At 47.1% G+C, this 20,309-nt stretch overlaps 1 protein-coding gene across 2 annotated transcripts in view; it reads left to right on the forward strand.

Moving 5' to 3' along the window:
- Positions 1 to 20,309, forward strand: part of SLC18B1 (solute carrier family 18 member B1) — a 759,286-nt gene that overhangs the window by 112,374 nt on the left and 626,603 nt on the right. For both annotated transcript variants that reach the window (XM_069606672.1, XM_069606673.1), the window contains exons 2-3: positions 734 to 873; positions 994 to 1,089. In XM_069606672.1, the coding sequence (XP_069462773.1) occupies positions 734 to 873; positions 994 to 1,089 (236 nt within the window). The remainder of the gene's footprint in view (positions 1 to 733; positions 874 to 993; positions 1,090 to 20,309) is intronic.

The raw sequence follows: 20,309 nt of genomic DNA on the forward strand, positions 1-20,309 counted from the left end.
CTAGCAAAACACGTTTTCTGTTGCTTCCATGATTCTTGCCACTGCTAAGAAATGGGGGGGAAAAGAAATTCTAACATGGTTGTCATGCTATAGAAGATTGAGGTATTTCTAATATTTTACACTGTTACCCCACATTATCCTACTCTTTGTTGCCATTCATTGTACAACTCTTACGTATGTAACCTGTTGCAGCATTTCTGTCTGAGATGCTGACAAAATATGTTAATATTGTTCTTCAATGCATGACCTATTTAAGTTAAAGGCTCATCAGATCCCACTCCAGATTAGCAATGTACAGGTTCAGAAACTGTCCTGGAGAGGGAAGGTTTTTGTTTGTGATGGAAGAGCAATAGGATTTTTCAGCAGGATACATTCTCTGTCATGATAGATGCCAGTAGTGATGCTTGTCTGAGCTTGGGACATTTGCTGATAAGGTTCAAGTGATTGCTGGATTGTTTATTCATGTTTAAGTCATCATGTGTGTTTTACATTTTTTATTGTTTTTATTAATCTTCTTTAAGCACCCGACTAAGGACAGTTTCCTCTCCCATCCACCCCCCTTACAAAGTGTGCCCCAAGATCTCTTTGGTTTGCATGTTGCGTATGTGCTTGCTATCTCGGATGCATGGTGTTGACGAACCGCCAACATGAATTTGCAATATTTTCTTGGTATTTTCACCCCAAAGTTGTTCCGTATTTAAAATTAAATGTCTTGTAAATATTTGTCTTTCAGACCATGAAGGAACAGAAGCTCCCCAAGAAGAATCTAGGAAGCTTACAAGGACACAGATTTTTACCATGATCTCATCTGCTTCAATGAACTTTGGCTGTATGATTTGCTACTCCATTTTGGGCCCATTTTTTCCTCAAGAGGTACGAAGGTTATATTTTGACACATGAAGTTGCTGGTGATAGCAGGTTTGTCTTTCTTAGACATGCAGCACTTGAATGCTCATGCCGCTTGTTTGGCTGTTTTCTTGTGCCCCTCTGTAGGCTGTGAAGAAAGAAGTGAATGTTACTACAGTTGGATTCATTTTCGGATGTTTCGCTATATTCAATTTCGTATCTTCTTTAGTCCTGGGAAAATATGTGAGTACTTCCTCAAATCTAAAGGCTACAACCCTGAATTAGTATGGTATTTCTTTTTATGTATGATATCTAGTGACCGGAAGAGAATGTTATTGATTTTAATACTTTTGTTGGGCATTTTGTTAGGAGGGGTTTACAGAATTAACACTGTGGGTATACTGAAAGGCCACACTAGAGGATGAGCCAGGGCTTTTTAGACTTCGTTTTACCAAACTGTCTCTTGGTAGGTACAATTAAAAATACTTTGATATAGCCAAGTAATAGAGGTCCACACAGAGGTATGTAAAAATACTCTATTTATTAGGACCCTGAACACATGCAGGTAAAACTTAAGAATACTATATACTACTGTCACAAGTGGCCTCAAGAAAGCTCTCCAAGATCTACAGATGGTTCAGGGGTCTTTTATTAACGGTTAAATACACACTATGGGATATGTCTTGCTAGACCCTTAACCTGACTTTAACCTCCCGTGGGTTCCCTGAAAGGTAGCCCAGGAATCCCTGCCACTGAACTCAACTCAAGAAAACAGTTATATTAGCACCCCAGTACAACATACTGGGGTACTAATATCATTATAACTTACATGTATATTAAATATACCTCCCTAGGTGAGAGGACCTAAAGGCAAAAGCCTTATCTAACTAAATCCCTCCGGGGCTTCCTTTGGGCCGCCTACGATCCTTTACCACATTGATGATGTCAATGGTTTTAAGATAATTCCCATATTTCTCTCAGCTACTCTCACTCTCGCTGCCTCTCGCTCTCTGAGACTCCTCATCTTCTTGTCTACTAATATTCTCCTAGGGCCTTCTCTCACACTCTCGTCTCCTCACCTTCTACTTTCTTGAGGCTCCTCACTCACTCTTCTCTCCTCCTGTCACCCTCTCCCTCCTGTCTCCTCCTTCTCTCCTTCTCCTGCAACCTGTCTCCTTCTGTCCCTATGTTATTTACTCCACTCCTCTCCTATATATTGCTCCCATCCTCTACTGCCTACACTGTCCACCCCCTCCACTACAACACGTTTCTCTCTGTACCAGTATCCCTCTCCATGGTCACTTCTCATCTCTCCTAACACTGCCACTTCCTCTACTGACTCTCACCCCTTCATTCCCACCCCTTCCACTGCCTCTCACTCCCTCTCTCTACACTCCCACTACCATTCACTCAGCTTCAGTCCTTCCACTTGCTACCACTCTCTCACACAATGCCTCACCTGTCAAACTCCTCCACAATCTCCTCGGCACTACATTCTGTATTCCGCCTGTTCTCTTGATCCACTTCGACACCTCCCGACCTCACACAAACACCTTTTGCCCTGTCTCATGTCTAAGGGTGTTTATACCCATGGTTTCCAGTTCCTGCCCTTCCCTCCCACCTTCATTGGCTTTGTGTCTCACCTGACTCTTTTGGTCACTCTATGGCTGCTCTGTCCTCCGGGGTTGGGTCTTTACATGTTAACGCTTAAGAAAAACCAGGTTGCCCCACTCCCTTTTGTGTAGCATTCTTCTCAGGCTCGATTTGTTGGTGTGTGGATTGTTTGGTGTTTCGCTGCCTTGGCGCTGTGGTAAATTCAGTTTCCTCTGCTTTGGCCTCATTTCAATAGGTCCTGGAGATTCAAAGTTGGTATCTGTATCAGTGGAAGTTATTCTGCAGACTGCGTTGCCCTACTAGCAGCAACGCATTGTGGTCCTGAAGGTCCCACTATGATATGACATGGCATTTATAACGCGCCTATACACAAGTGTTTCAAGAGACTCTGGCCAGAATCTAGGGTGTATGGAATTGGGTGATTGATAGTGGTACCAAGGTAATCATCCAGAGCACAGGGGTGATTTCAAGGACTGGGGCCCTTCCAACTCCCTCTCCCTGCCACTAATGTAGGAATGGCCATGGCATACCCCATCATAGGCCTCCAACCCCAGGTTGGCAGTGGCCTCAGTTCCCTACCCTGTCTGAGTCGAGCCCATGACCCTGTCACACTAATCATACACATACATATGCACAGTGGGTAGCTCTAAAGATGCACTGCGCTAGACTTTACACTACAACACAGTCAAAAACAATATAGCAAAGCAGTAGTAAAATTGTACCAGGTAAAGTGTTCAGAGAAAAAGTGGTTAAGCAATATAAAAAAATGCCTTATAAATATAATTTGTTGCCTTTAAGTTAAGCAGGCCTTCTCTAACCAGGTAAGGAAGGTCCAGTGTTGTTGAAGAGTTCAGGCCACAGGCAAGTACATGGAATGGAGTCACAAAAGTCCCCTTGCACAAGACTTTCCCAAAGCCAACCGTTGAGTAATTTTGAACATAAAAGCAAACTTTTGGTAAAAAGGGTTTGGAAAATGAAAGTGGGTACACACCAGTGAGTCGCCAGGTAGGAATCCTAGGCCAACACTCCACCACCAACTGCCAGGTTAGCGTAGTTTAGGGAGTGGAATTTATTCACATGCAAATCCTATTGGACAAGGAGGTAACAAAGAGTAGTATACACTCAGGCTCTGAACTTCGATTCTGGAAATAACCATCATTGCAGCCATTCACCCACGCTATTTAGCCTGCTATAGGAGGTACAGGGTTCTTGGGTACAGTAGTTGAATTAGGGATTGGGTCAGGCTAAGCGGCGGCTCTGAACTCTGAAACCCATGTGGTTCCATAAGACCCCAGAGCTGGACAGGAGAGCCACCCTTGGAAAATGATCACTGTTTTTCCCCTGATGATGGACTACACCAAGGTCACTACAGGTGAGGAGCGGTGGTGAGGAAACCCTGGTCAGGGGCTCAAGGGTTGGCAGGTTCACATCTTGGTAGTGGTGGAATGCATGCTCCAGACTGGACAGGGCCCTCCTCCAGGCTTGGTGCAGGTACTTCGGGCAATGAGGTTCCTGGTTTACACCTGAAGATTTGCCAAGCTATGGTCCGTGCCTGCAGCAGTACCTCTTCAGTGGCTTCCCCTCGACCATGACGATCCAGGGACACTTCTGAATTCCACCAAAGGCAGGCTGACATTGCAAGACACAAGATCTGTTATGCCCACCAGTCTAAGGGAGGAAGACCCTGACAATGGTCTTGCTTCGTCGCTAGAGATGAAGCAGAGGATCCCCCTGGTGATTGGCTTGGGCAATGGCAGTTGGTTCTCCTGTAGGCCCACGGCTATTCTAAGCCCTGTCTTCAGTCTACAGAGTCTTGGCTCTTGGAGGCTGCCTCTCCATACCCTCTCCTCTTATTCAAAATCGGGTGGGGGCTGCGATAGCCCCACAATGGGAAGGATCTGCAACATTCGAGCAGGTAGTGGCTACCCCACATCTGCCCAGCAACAGACCTCCACTAGGAAAAATGTGGATTGGGACCAGATAGTCCAAATCACAATTTTAACTAGTTCCAGTCACAAAAAGCATTGTCCAAGAATCCGTGGTTGGAGCCTGTGAACGTGCATGCCCAAAAAGTATTCGGTCATAAGGCCAGGTCTTCAAACACGACAAGCAGACATTTAAAATATATTGCACTAAAAATAGCATATATTTCAACAAAAGGAAGGAATATACAACAAACTATATCAAACAATGAACATATCCCCTCAGAAAGCAATTTTAAATCACAGCCGCTAAACCAATATAGGCTGCATTATGTGTTCTCAATGGACATCAAACAGTATTGTCAAAAAATATCATTTTTAATATATTAATCTCTAATTCAGCACAAGTAATACAAAAATTGTTTAAAAAACATATACACATAACATAGTCATATACATGTTAAAAACATTCCACTTCACAGTATCGAAACATTTATGCCGACAATTAGATCAGCATAACACAACAATGGCAACTTAATTGATCTCATTTCCCATTGTGTGTACCAGCCCAACTTATATAAGTTTCTGTCCTCTGTGTTCCCAGTAAACGGACATTCATCAGGGGCAGAAGTAGTCCTGTGCTTCAGGTAGATTCTTCCTATTCAACCAACAACTTGCTATTTCTAAGGGTAAAAAAGACAAACATGTATCACTAACACAGGCATAATCGGTTTAGTTAATCACCATAGTCACACCCTAATCACCAATAGGGTACCAAGTATACAGTAAATCATATACCTGATCAAGGGTCTCAAGAAATATATAACTTGGACCTCAAAAGCCAACCCATTTATGGCTCTTGACTGTAAAAGCAAAAGGGATTCAACATTAAGTACCACAAATTACCTACCAAAAAGATAAAATGGAGATCTCTCTGACTCATAATAGCCCTTCTTTTCCCTGAGTAAAAGGTATCTTAGCATCTCAATCACCAGTTGGATACTAATACAACCAAAAATAGATGTTCTATTATATAGATTGCTCACCATGGGATGTGGAAGCTGTTCTTTTCCTAGATCCTACCAAGTCTCAGTCGTGGTAGCCACCAGTGTACCCCTTTCCAATTCCTCTAGACCTACAGGTGCCTAAAATACAGGGAGTGGAAGATAGATTTCATTATCCCACCAAATATCCATTATTCCTCTCATCCAACTCAAAGGAGTGTTCTTACCTATCTCCGGCTCTTGTAAGCCAACAAATATATGCTCTAATCAGAGTCCATCTGAATCAGGCCTCTTCCTCTTCACGGATGTAAGCCTCTCGCTCTGTAATAGTACAATGCTAGATCAGCAAAATGTAAAGGAGTATCCCCATATAGGACTCGAGTAATTAGACAACACCCCTGGCTCTTACCTACAATGTAATGGATACACTCCAAGCAGACAGCCATGTATGGAAATTCAAGATCAGGGGCCGGCGGACACGTCCACCGCCAATTCTGCAAACAACCGTACACAAATCCTCCTTACGCGTAAGTGGCGTACCGTGATGACATCATCACGCTAATCGTCGCGCGGTGACGTAATACGTCATCACGCCCCTTCATGCAAAATAGGGCCGGGCTCGAAAATCCTTAATGATAGCGAGGTTGCCAAGCAACCATTGCTACGGGGAAAACAAATGGGGATCGCACAATAACCCCACGTGTACAAGGGCCAACAGAGTGCCTACCACACCAACCTCAACGGTACATCTGGGGCTCAAAAGTAGCAACACTAAAATGAAAGAAAACGGGGTAACTTACCGAAGCTCTCTCACCCAATGACCACCACAGAAAAACTAAAGTCAAAAAGACTATAGGCCAACCATCTGGGTGACTCTAGTCAGACTTACAGCGGGAAAACCCCTGACCCCGATCATGTCCAACGGCCAAAGAGAACACAAAGTCACCTCTCTCAATAAGGATATTACCAAGATAGAAGCAATCACCGATGAAATACCCCATCAAGAGGTTTGTGCACTCATTAATTCACCACCAGATATATAGTTCTTACATATAGAGATTTATATTCTCCCACAGTGGGTACCCCCAGTAAGTGCAACACTCCAATGATTTCGCGAGCCCTATCCCTGTGACACCAAGCTCTCTTATCTAATAATATGCCACTCTATATTTTCATTTAATCCTGTAATGTGACTATTGGTAAGAAAAATCAGCTTCTGTTCCAGATTAATTAATTTTCTATTGATTTAGTCTTGGGTTCTACCTTTAATCTTTTTGAGGATACACCATTCAAAGTCCGAGAATGTGTGTCCTTTCTCATCGAAATGTTTTACTAGAGGAGCTTTGTCAATATGATTTTTCAAACAGCTCCTGTGTTCGATCATACGAGTCTTGCACTTTCTGTTGGTTTTGCCTATATAAATTAGGTCACATGGGCATTTAATCAAATAAATTGCATTCTCCGTTTTGCAATTAGTATGTTCTTTCAAAGACCATTCTGTAGTTAAACCCAAATCAGCAGAAGTCATTCTCTTAGTAAAAGGGCACATAACACATTCTCCACACGGATGATGTCCCATCACTCGGGGCAGACCCCACAATGTACTTTGGGCGCCCTCATGATTGACCACCTTGTGTATGTCGTTTTTCATGACAAGATTACGAATGTTAGTGCTCTTTTTAAAGGCTATCAAAGGAAATGGGCTATTCATAGTCTTTTTCCAATTTTTGCATATAATGTTCTTAACTTTGTAGGACATGTTGCTAAAGGTATTGACAAACACCAATGGGGTGTCATGATTGGCAGTGTTTTTCTTTTTCCTTTCAAGAAGAGCTTCCCGGTTGTTGTTAAAAGCTCGTATGGCAGATTGCCTCACGACCTTAGTAGGGTAACCCCTATCAATCAGTTTGTCCATTAGTATGTTAGCGCCTGTTTCATAATCATGTTTGGTACTACTGTTACGCTTCAGCCGTAGAAATTGCCCAAAGGGCAGATTGTCCCGGACATGTTTCGCGTGATGACTCCTGTAATGCAGTAACCCATTTTTGTCGGTGCTCTTGACAAAAGGTTTCACCCATAGTCGGGTATTCTGTTGGTAAACTGTTAAATCTAGATAATTTACCTCTGTGGAGTTCATGGTAGCTGTAAATTTCAGGTATCTATTCTGGTTATTCAACCAAACAAGGAAATTATTAGCTTCATCTATCGAGCCATGCCATAACATGAACACATCATCGATGTATCTTAACCATTGAGTTATTTGTTGCTTGAAAGGATTAATTTCCGAAAAAAATCACTGTTTGTTCTACCATGTCTACGTACAAATTGGCCAAATTAGGAGCCATAGCAGCACCCATGGCTGTGCCCTCTACTTGTAGATAGAATTGACCCATGAATTGGAAAAAGTTATTTGTCAGAGCTGTTTCCGCACACCATAAAATGAAGGCATTACTCACAGGATGATTGTCCTCACGTTGAAGCAAAGTCTCTTCTACCACTTCAAGAGTGGCTCGTTGTGGGATGTTCATATAGAGAGATTGAATATCCAGGCAGATAAGTATGTCTTTGGTCTGGTCAAACGGCAGTCCTTCAATTTTCCCAATGGCATCTATGGTATCTTGAACATAACTTTTCATTTTCATTATGAAGGGGCGTAAATAAAAATCTACAAATTTCGATAAGGGTTCCAAAATTGAATTGACCCCAGACACGATAGGTCTACCAGGGGGTCTCACCAGATCTTTATGGATTTTGGGAAAGATGTAAAAAACAGGAGTTCTCGCTGTCTCTCTTGTTAAGTATTTTCCTTCCTGTTTGCTAATCTGTTTCAAATCGACTGCTTTGTCCACTTTCTCCTTTATCATTTTGATAATAGTAGGACTAGGATCTTGGTCAATTTTGCAGTAACTGATGTTATCTGACAATAGTCTGTGACATTCTTCAATATAGTCCTTCTTATTCAAAAGGACTGTCGCCCCTCCTTTGTCGGCCTGTCGAATAACGATTTTCTCATTTTTGCCCAGACCTTGTAATATGGCGATTTCTTGTTGACTTAAATTGGAGTTCTTGGGAATGCCTTTGGTTTCAAGTTTTTTTAGTTCATGTAAGACCTTCTTTTCAAAAACCACCGATTCCGGGGAATGTGTGTGATGTGGTGGACACCAAGTCGAGGGATTTCTTAACCCGCTGTAATTAATCTGCAGGCTCGCTGGTTGATTTTCAAAAAATTCTCTTAGATGTACCTTGCGCATAAATGCACTAAACTCCAACCTAAATTCAAAAGGGTTGTGATATTTAGATATCACAAAATTCAGGCCCTTGTTAAGACATCGTTCTTCATCCTTGGTTAAGCTTACGCTGGACAGATTCACTACCAACCCCGGTGGCTGCGTGTCTGCATGCGGTCTGTTTGCCATTCCTGCCGACTGTTCCCTCTGCCTAAAAAAGGTGGGCGTCTCGACCCATTCCTTGCTCCTGTATTCCGACCTCTTTGCATAGAGGTATTCTTCTTTCTTCCTCTTTGTCCTGCGTCGTTGGTTTCTTCATCTTCACCTGGTGTACCTCCTTCTTCACTCGAGCTATACGACGTGTTTCTAAACCTCACCCGACGGTTTGGTCTCTGACCTCCTGTAGGTGCTCCGAAGTTATAGTCTTTGATGACATATTGGAAGGCCTTCTCATGCGTGAAGTTCGTTAGATCTTTTTTCAATCTTTTTACTCTTTCTGAGCTAGAATCCGCTTTGAATGTTTGCATTTCTTTCATATGGGCTTCTAACTTGGTTTTGAATGCTTCAATGTCAAAATTCTTTTTCATTTCTTCTTCTAACGTTTTTAGATCCACCAAGATCTTCTTGGTGGTTTCCTGGGCTGTCTCAATAATTAGAACCAGCCAGTCCCTCCCACATTTATTAGCTATGTAGCTCCATTTCAGTTTGAATTCTGCGTTATCTAGGAAGAGCCTAGGCTCATTGCGTACTATGAGACCCTGAGGTAAAGCCTGATTTTTCAAATACTCCAGCATGATTATGGTTATTCAAACCAATCTTTTTCGAGTTTGGGTAAGTTCATCCCATTTATCGTCTTTTCCTATGTCTCCCAACTCATTGTCTAGCCCCAACTCTGGTATGGAATTCAAGAGTTGAAGAATGTAATCTTCAGTATAAGCAAGGCTTTTGTTTGAAGTTGTCGTCATGATGCTAGCTGTGGCCTCAGATATTTCGTACAGTACTTAAAAACGTTACCTCCCTCACCTGCTGGTGCAGTGGGACCCTACGAGACAAACGTTGCCTCACAAACAGATACTCTTCTACAGGGGTAACCCCACGCTCTGGTGATAATCCCTCCTACTAAGTGAGGATGTATAACATGTATTTCAACAAAAGGAAGGAATATACAACAAACTATATCAAACAATGAACATATCCCCTCAGAAAGCAATTTTAAATCACAGCCGCTAAACCAATATAGGCTGCATTATGTGTTCTCAATGGACATCAAACAGTATTGTCAAAAAATATAATTTTTAATATATTAATCTCTAATTCAGCACAAGTAATACAAAAATTGTTTAAGAAACATATACACATAACATAGTCATATACATGTTAAAAACATTCCACCTCACAGTATCGAAACATTTATGCCGACAATTAAATCAGCATAACACAACAATGGCAACTTAATTGATCTCATTTCCCATTGTGTGTACCAGCCCAACTTATATTATACTAAAAATAGCATAACCATGGGGAAAAATGTTGGTGCATGGAAGTAGACTGGAAAAAGTTGTAGAACACCATTCACTATAACCAGCCTGTCCTAGGAACATCTTGAAGGCATAGAAAAGTTCTGTGACGAATCCAGGGTATTTGTCCCTGCGACCCTTCGAGGCTAGCGAGGTGGGCCCACTAAGCAAGACCCTCTGTAAGGGTCTGGGCAAGTGGGATTCACTGGGAGGGACTCCTGTCTTTGGGACAAAGACTCGCATTCCGATAAGAAACTGCCAGTCTGGAATACATTGTCTGCCTACATGAGAATTGGAAAGACTGTGTGAAGGCATCATGAAGTAATACACAGACAACAAACTTTAAAGTTCAAACAGAAGATATTTATTAACTTAATTGTCCGGATGGTAGAAGGCCTAACTTGTCCTAATTTCCCTACCTGAACAAAACTAAGGAAAGTCTGAGTCAAAGAGTTCAATTTAAAATTAAGGCTGTGTCGAAAACCTACTCTTGCCCTCAAAGCTAAAGCTAACCAATGTGTAGGGATTGTGAGACAGGCATGGTATCAAGAGAGGCACAGACTCAATGTAACAGTTTGAAAACCTTTATTTAAGAATGTTGTTGGCAGTGCTCCAGATAAGATTTTGAGGTGGGAGTATTTTACGCATGCTTTTTCAAATTAGAGAGTACATGCAATATCAAGAGAGTAAAAATTAGTTTTCTCCTCTGCAAGAGAGTAAAACGTATCCAACACATACTATTGAATAGTATATTCTAAAGCGCAATATGCAGAGAGGTGATGGAAGTCTTTCTTGAAAGTAACAGCTTCAAAGTTTTACTGCGTTTGTTCCAAGTACATTTTTCTGAACAAATACAGTAAAACTTTAACACTGCCAGTTTCGGGGAAAGGCTTCCCTCGCCTCTCTGCCTAACAAAATGCAAGTGCGCACATCCAGGGGTGCACCTAGGCTAAAATTTAGGCGGGGGCTAACCCTTCAAATGTTGGGAGGGGCACCAACTTCAGAGACGGTGGAGGAGTGGCAAACATACTTGTGTAGGGGCATCTAACTACATTACTCATTGTAATGAGACTATTCCAGTGCAGCTTCAATGTTACAATCAGTTAACTCTCTCAATTTAAGTCTGAAACACCCACTTCTTGCAGATCCTGAAGGTCCTAGAAAGTGTGAAAATGGCAGATGGAGTGCAATGAAAGATTCAATATCGTAGCATAACAGGACAGTGTGGGGCAGTTCTCTGGACGGCCCAAGCAACTTCAGTGGCTGGGAGCAACCGGGGAGAAAATGTAATGTTGGTTCTACCACAGTCCGCTATACTAGAATCTCTGGTACACTGACTGGCTGGTGAGACTGTCAGCCTGACAAATCCAGTTTTATGAGACTGGGGGAGGGCCAGTGCAGCAATAATGCAATTCTATACGCCCCATATAGAATTTCATTATTGCTGCACTCTGATGTGCCTGTGTTTAAGTTAACTGCTCACACACGTTTACTGGAAGATTGGCTCTTCCTATAGGAAGGAGGGGCTCAGGGAGAAACTGTCACAGTGGCTGAATCCACCTGTTATTGATGTTCAAGCGTCTGCATCACCTGGACGATTTGCATATTCCACTTGTGAGGCTGCTAGGTCAGACTCTTTGTAATTGCCCGACCTTTGAAGAGATTTACTGCACTGTTAAAGTCAGCTGTAAATGCACAGGATTGTGTGACTAATTGTGCTGCGTGGTGTTGCAGAGCTATGAATGGGTTTGCTAGGATCACACTTAGCTGTCTGGTTAAAGGCCCTGCTTCTATCAGTGAAGATGGATAAATCATATTCAACTCAATGTTAAAGGCTATTTATGCTGTGCACTATCACCACTGGAGTGTTCCCCTGGCGCTCTGGGTAGGACGGGTTAGTAGGCTTGAGTGTGAAAAGTGCAAGAGAGCTGTGATGTGCTGTTAGGAGCTTCAGTTTGGTTAATACCGTTCGCTGTGCTGTGTAGACATCACACAGGTCCCACCACCCAGAAGCTGTATTTCCACAGTCTGCTAGAGACAGCACTAATATGGGAGGGACATGGACAATTGCGCAGGCTACATTAGCCGCTGCAGAGCCCTGTCATTTATTCCATAGCTCTAAACATGCTTAGTGTTCTCCTTAAACAGAAGATAGTCCATGAAGAACACTTTTTAGAGAGTTATGTCTGCTTGGGGGATGATCCCATTAAAGAGTACCCGAAAGATTGGGCTTTTGTCGAGGCAAAATTAACATACCACATCCAAAATAAAAACATGTTATGTCCCTTCTCCATGGATCGAACATGAGTGGTAGCAATTAACCCCGTTCAGATTCAGCCAAATAAATCAAGGGCCAGGCATTACATTGTTGGTACTTCTGTTTCAGGCCAGTTCCCGTCCCCAATCAAACACACCAGACAGAACCTGTGCGTTTTGAAAAATTGATTTAAAAAAGCAACCGCTTGCAGCGATTCCTGTGCTAAGCACATGCCCTTTTCACCATGCTCAAAAGTGTGTGTCCTACTCCTATTAGAGTAATATGGCACAGCAGTTCACACAACGAAGCAGGACGATTCGGCGCGGCCAGTTCGGCGCAGGAGACATTTGGGGGTGTCCCATTCCCCAACTCGCAATGCCAATAAGCCCCCAAGCACCCACAGACTCGCACAGAGACGTCTGCTCATGCCCCCTTTATTTATACAGCACACGGTGGCGTGCAACGTCACGCCGCCGCGTGTGCGTCCCTTAAAGGGGCAGCGCCACACTCCTCCTTTTCCGGGAGGACAAAAAACAAATAGTTTAATGCTAAACCTCATAAACCAAAATAACACATCAGCACAATACTTCAACACAATCCCCACACACCCCTTTATTCACATCAACCCGGGTCCCCTTACTTAACCTTCCAGGCCCACGGGCCACTCATGACATTTGTCCCACAACGTAATCGTTGAGGTAAGCGGCACTCCCGGGCGGGGGACACGTGTAGGGAGGTTTGGCCTCCGCCATCGTCGGGCACCTCCATTAAGTCCGCTTCCAGGGGCGGCTCAGTTCTAGGATCTCCTAGCTTCTTAAAGAAGCTCACATTGCGGGTGACAGCCGACCTCCCGTCCGAGGCTGTTACCATGGACCCCTTGACAGCCACTACGTCCAGTGGCTTCGGTTCGTAGGGGAGTGAGAGCTTTCCATGGGGATGCCTGTTCCTGATGAGGACCTCGTCTCCCGGCTCCAGTCGCTGCGGGCGGAGCCCTCTCCTCACGTTCTCCTGCTCGATTCTCAGCCGCCGGTCCAACTCCACCTGTTGATCGTCAATCACCCCAGGCTCCTTCTCCCCCACCTCTGGCAACAAACCTCAGGGGCACCGATTAAACCGCGCTTCAGCCGGTGCCACCCCCGTGGATACATGTGGGGTGGTGCGGTACACCCGCAGGAACTGGTAGAGGGCCCTCTGCAGACACTGTCCCTGGCCCTGGGCAATCCTGAAGGTCTTGTTTAGTGTCCTCATCAGTCTCTCTGCCTCACCATTTGCCCTCGGCCATAGGGGGGTAATCTTCCGGTGCTGTACCCCGTACCCCTCCATCAGTTCCGAGAACCGCTCGCTCTGGAACAGCGCCCCATTGTCGGAGCACAACGTATGGGGAAATCCATGGGCCGCAAACACCTTCTCAACCGCCACCATCACATGCTCGAAGGCCACCGAGTCCACAAAGTCCACTTCTGGATACCTCGAGTATTCATCCACGACCACCAGGAAGTGTGTACCCAGCGTCGTAGATCCAAAGTCCGCGTGTACCACCTCCCAGGGCCGCGTCCCCAGAGGCATCGCCTCTATGGCCGGTTCTCTTTGCAGAGGGGACGCTGCCTGACACCAGACACGGGCCGCCACAAAGTCGTCCACTTTCCGTTCTAACTCAGGGAACCATACCTTCAGCCTTAGCCGGGCCTTGGTCTTCGCAGCGCCCTGGTGTCCATGGTGCACAAGGGTTATCACTTCTTCCACCTTTGACTGGGGGACGACTATCCGGTCCCCTCTGAGCAGCAGGCCTGACGCCGAGAAGGACAATTCTTCCCTGATCTTCCACAGCTGCTCTAGCCCGGTCTTGGCCTCTTGAGTACGTCCGGCCAGGGACTCCAGCACTGACTTCCAGGAGCCCTGCTGCATGGAGCGTCTTAAGACCTGGAAGCACTCGTCTCTTGCTGCGGCTGCCTCTAGTTCTTCGAGGGGCATTGCGTTGGGAGTGGCCGCCTCCACCACCAAACGGACATGATCATCCGCTTCCTCGGCACATGTATCTTGCACCTCACCTCCCTGCGCCCCTGGATGTCTGGACAGGTAGTCCGCTGCATTATTCACCCCCCGGCTGATACACCAGAGTAACCCCATACTCCAAGAGGGCGAGCATCCACCGCTCTTTCCTCGCCGGCGGTTTGGATGAAGACCCTGCCATGATGGGAAGCAAGGGTTTGTGGTCTGTCACGACCGTCAACGGGCGGCCCAGGACATAGAGCCTGAAGTGTCTACAGCCCCAAAGCACCACCAGGGCCTCACGCTCGATTTGCGAGTACTGCTGCTCAGTCTCGGATAGCACCTTACTGGCGCAGGCCACCGGGCGGACACCCCCGTCCCAATCTATTTGTGTCAGCACGGCCCCCAGGCCGAACGGGCTGGCGTCCACAATGACTTCCGATGGTAAGACCGGATCGAAGAACGCAATGGTGTCTTCAGCCGCAAGTGCTCCCTTAATGTCATCGAACGCCGCCTGCTCGAGGGGGCCCCAGTTCCAGGTGGATTCCTTCTTAGTCAAAGCCCTCAATGGTTCAGATCGTGAGGCGAGGTTCTGGATAAAACGTCTGCAATAGGTCACCATGCCGAGGAAACTCCTCACATCGGACACTGACTCGGGCGGTTGTGCCTTCTTGATGTCCTGAACCTTCCTAGGATCCGGCGACACACCTCCCTCTTTGAAAACGAAGCCAAAGAACTCAATGGGCGGGTGCAGGAATTCACATTTCTCCCTGTGAAGGGTGAGGCCAAGCGACTGCAGTCTCTCAAATGTTCTTGCCAGTCTCCGCAGGTGGTCCACCTCAGTTCTGGCGTACACCAGGATATCACTGATGTTCAAAACGCCCTCTAGGTCTGCGAGGGCGCCCTGGATGATATTCTGGAATACCTCAGCTGCAGAGGACACGCCAAAACTCAGTCTTTTATAGCGGTAGAGGCCACGGTTGGTGGTGAACGTTGTGATGTAACGTGATTCAGGATGTAAGACCACCTGATGGTAGCCCGCCCGAAGGTCCAGCTTGGAGAAGAATCGAGCACCCTGCACTTCCGCAATGATGTCATCGATTGTTGGGGTAAGATGTCTCTCCCTCTTAATGGCTTTGTTAGGCAGCCTCATATCGACATAGATGAAGACAGAGTCAGGTTGCTTAGGTTTCCTTGCCACGACGATCGGGACACCCAGGGAGTCGGACCCTCCACCTTCTCGATGATGTCGAGATTAACAAGACTGTCCAGCTCTTTGTCCACTTGCGATGTTTCAGGGCAATGGGCTGCACGGATTTGTCTATGTGCAACCTCACCGGTTCCCCAGCCATCTGTCCAATTCCGTTGAACAGAGCGGAGTACTTGTCCAGTAGGTCACTGATATCCTCAAGGTACACTGAATAGGTGAAACTGACGATGCCGAGGGCCTCGGCCGCAGCGCAGCTCAGGAGAGTTTGTGCTTACCGGCGTTACATAGAAGCGTGCAGTGATCTGGGAGCCATCATGCTCCACCTTTGCCACAAAGGCCCCGTCCAGCGGGATGGGTTCCAAACCTCCAAAGGCAAAGATGCGGGCTTTCGGTGTAACCAGCTTGGGAGGCATGTCCATGGCGTCATAGTGCCCGCGGGCTATCACATTGACCGACACACCTGTGTCCACGAGGACTGGGACAGGTGACTTGTTGACCTCCACCACACACCTCGGTTGTCGCCTGTTCTTTGATTTGAGGGCCCCCACACTGGAAACGAAGAAAATGTTCTCTTCCTCTTTTTCCTCCACTTCTTTCTCGGGGGCACCCTCCTCGCGCTGGTCCGCCTGAGCCACGTTCGGCGGGCGATTCTGGCGAAGGAATCCGGACCGAACCGGGCCTCTTGGCACCATCACAGGCAGTGCTGCCTTGCACACCTGGAAAAAATGATTCGGCAGACCACACCTTCCGCACACTCTTCCAGCCGCAGGACACTCAGCTGGGTGGGGTAGGTCGTACCCGCACTTCTGACACGACTCACCAGCTCTTCCCGCTCTATCACGGAGTCCAGAACCAGCTCTTCTGGTGCCTCTTCCACCTCGTCACATGGCACACACCTCCTCGGTCTTGACCGGACGTGAACCAGCCTCCATCCTGGTCGCTCGAGCTTCGGACACTTCATGGCAGCGTCCATTCTCTAGGATGCGAGCCAACATGGTGCCTGGTTCTCTTAACACTTGCCGTCTCAGTTTGCCAGAGGAGCACGCCTGGATGAGCATTGTTCGTATCATGTAATCCGCATCACCCCATGCACATGCCAGCGACAGGCACCTGAGGCGGCCATAAAAGGTGTCCAAAGTCTCATCTTCCTTCTGCCTTGCAGACAGCATCACAAATCTTTCGTAGCCCGCATTGGCGAGGGGCAGAAAATGAGCCTGGAGGGCTGTCTTTCCCGCCGCATAGGTGCCATCCGCTGTCTGTAGTGACTCGAAGATCTCCTGCACCGCAGGACCTGCCACATATAGCATGGTCGCCAGCATGCTGTCGTTGTCCGTCACCATTGTGGCCCTGAAATACATGTCAAGGTGGACCACCCACCTCTTCCATCTGGGCCCCAGGCTGGATGGTGGGCCTGAGACATCAAACTCAGGAATGGGCTGTAGAGCCGCCGGGGCCCGTGCTTGGGCCATGACAGGAGGTGGTAGCTGACCAACCGGTTGTGCCGCTGGTAGCGCCTGAGGTAGTGGAGCCTGAGGAGGGTGCTGTTCAGCGGCTGGCTGCCCACCGTCCTGAGGAGGCTGCTGTTGAACTGCTGGTTGACCACCGTCCTGAGGGGGCTGCTGTTGAACTGCTGGCTGCCCACCGTCTTGATCACCAGGCCCGTTCATGGACTTGGTCGCACAGGCACCCCCAGCGTGGATCTTGGGGGCCGCAAGTCACTCCCACCACCACACCACACCACAGCACAGTTCTGACACACACCCAGGCAATACAAAGTCCAACCTGGCAGTGAAGATGATGGCAGAGAATGCACCCCACAGAATGTCTCATGCACAGACACAGCAGCTGGACATGATGATGAAGAGGATGATGAAGAAATAAATCCTCAGCTGCAGCAGTGATGTGTGCAGGCACAGATACTTCAGAAATTGAGCCAAGGAGATTTTGGGCTAAGCAGGCCCAGCCATTTCAGCCCTTCACCTCGCTTTCACTCGACATAGGAGACCCAAAACCCAGCAAAAATCAGAAATTCGGGCATGGATGTGCAGGTATAACTGCCTGCTAGCAGTTTTTCCAAAAATGTGGCCTTGATGCCTCTCACCGTGCAAACCGGAGCTCAGTGAGTGTCCACGGCCAAAATCCAAGATGGCTGCCTGCCGCGTGGTAAATGCACAGCCTACGGCATGAAACGAAAACTTCAACAATCTCTGTTTCAGGAAGAAAAATTGACGTGACTTTCTCCGCCGGGCCCAGGCATTCCACCGACCTCGTCGCCACTGTTGGGGTCCCATTCCCCCACTCGCGATGCCCATAAGCCCCCAAGCACCCACAGACTCACACGGAGACGTCTGCTGTACTCGGGCTTCCCGGTCGCACTAACGCGACCGGGAAAGGGGCAGCGCCACAGTGTCCATTTTGGCGCGCCCAGTTCGGCGCTGGGACGTTTCGCAGCAGGGATCTTTTGGCGCAAGGGAAACAATTGAAAGGTTGATCTTTTTTTCAAGAATAACAATAAAAATGAAAACAAATAAAGTGCCGTTTCTGTGTACAATAAACACGTTTGCTGCTGCAAATATGCCACCCGTAGTCACTGCTTTCTGCGGAAATGCTGACTCGATCTATGCCTGCATTTCACCCCTACGCCACAATTAGACTGACCCAAAACTCGTACCATGTATGTCTGACACGTGTCGCATTACTCATTCTTGGATCATTGCGATTGCTTTTCCATTTGTAAAAGTACAGCAACCTTCCTGCACGATGCACATTATGATGAGATAAAGGAAACGGCATTGGCCACCCGGCGAACGCACTGCAAGTCGCTTCATGAACCGTGACAGGGGCGAAAATAATTGGATATTTCAGCTTTGAGCAATTATGGTGTAAGAGAGGGGTCATTATCCAGTTGATTTTGCGCATTCGGGGATCACGCAGGTTTCTTAAATCTTTTAAAGCACGAGTACACAGAGGGAAATAGATCACTTTACCCCCGCGCGCAGGGTGCCTAGGGCTGGGCACGAGAGGCACAGAGGCAGGCCCTGGGCCCTGCTCTGTAATTACAGATCATTAAATGGCCTCATCAGGTGTCCTCACCACTCTGCAATGTGCCTCGCCCCCAGGAATGCGAGGCGCCAGCCCCCGCACTGAAGAACCGGCTGTGCGGCCACCGACAAGCGAGCAGAAATACCAGGGGTTAACAGGGTTAATTTCCCCATACTGACATACGTAACAGGGTTAATTTCCCCTCTTAGACACGTTCCAGCGTGTGCCTGGAAGGTGTCCCAGTCCCTCCCGCCCCCACCTTTGGTCCCATTTTAAGCATTTATTCAAATAGCTATACTGTGCCAACAAGACAGCTCAGACGGATAAGGCACATTTTACAGAAAACTCAGGTCACAAGTTCAGCTTGCTGCAAAAGAGCCATCGGCGTGGTCATGCCTTTGCTGTAAAGCGCTCCATCTTCAAATAACAAATACATAGCACAGTGGGTTAATGTGTCTGCTGCCAGTTGCAATCCTAGTAAGATAGCTGCGTGGGTGTAGCCCTTCGGCAAAGATGCCTGTGTAACCTGCAGGTCACATGTTGTTCCCAATGCACTAAAGTAGTCCAATCAGGAAATGTGCCAGTCCAGAGCTCCGTCGACAGCTTGTGGAGTTTAGGCTGCAGTAACAGTTAGACATCTCAGGGGAGTCCTTTGTCCTCCGCCAATAGCTATGACTAACCTGCAGCAGGTCTCACGAAACTTGTGAAGCCAGATAGCTCAGCAGGTACATGTGCCTGCCTCCGAGTTCTGTATAGAGCTCAAGGGAAAGAGTTAATTCCTGGCAGTGCTGACGTCATTTTACAAAGTTGCAAAGCACATTGAGTTGGGTAATAACGCCTATTATCTAAAGCGCCAAGAGACAGTGCAGTGGGTGCTGTGCACTGTCTGCAGTTTACTCTGGCCCAGTAAACTGCATCTGCCTGTGGGTCCCGTGGTGGATGAGGCGCCTATTGCGATTGGCTAACATTGGGCTCCAAGGATGCACCTTAATCCTGACCTGCTGACGCTGCCTAGGCTATTCCACTAGCGGTACCCACATTTATTCAAGGCACCTCGATCCTAAGACGCTCCACACCTGGCTATTCCAACACTGGGACCTGCACAGAGCTCACTTGATGCACCCCGGTCCAGCTGTATCTCTCGACACCCCTTCCCAATCGGAAGCATTGCGGCGAGCGCTGCATTCTGTCTGCAACCTCCTCAAAGCGCCAGAGGCATGGTGCCGCCCCTACGCACAGGGCTCTATCTATGTTCCTTACCCAGGACTATCTCCACCCCTGTCCATTCAAAACCTGTGACTCACAGGGATTGCATCAGTCTACATCATCCATGACATACCCCAGCCTTCTCTATTCCAACAGTGGGACCCGCACATGGCTCTACTGACGCACCTCACCCATGATCGGAGTCAGTCCTGCCTACTCCAACAATGGGACCCGCACATGGCTCCACTGATGTCCCTCGTCCATGACACATCCAGCCCTACCTATTAAAACCTTGGGACCTGTGCAGTCCCACCCCTGCCAAATCCAACAGGGCTGGAACTGCCATTGAAAATATTGCAAATAATGCAAGAAAATGGGGCGAGGGAAATATAGAAGGGAAAAGCAGAGGGTGACAACGGGAAACAGATAAAGAGGAAGAACAAAGTTTAAACCAAATCCACACACACAATTCTAT

The sequence above is a fragment of the Ambystoma mexicanum genome, chromosome 4p (assembly GCF_040938575.1).
Source record: "Ambystoma mexicanum isolate Mex_15411 chromosome 4p, UKY_AmexF1_1, whole genome shotgun sequence".
Classification (NCBI taxonomy): domain Eukaryota; kingdom Metazoa; phylum Chordata; class Amphibia; order Caudata; family Ambystomatidae; genus Ambystoma; species Ambystoma mexicanum.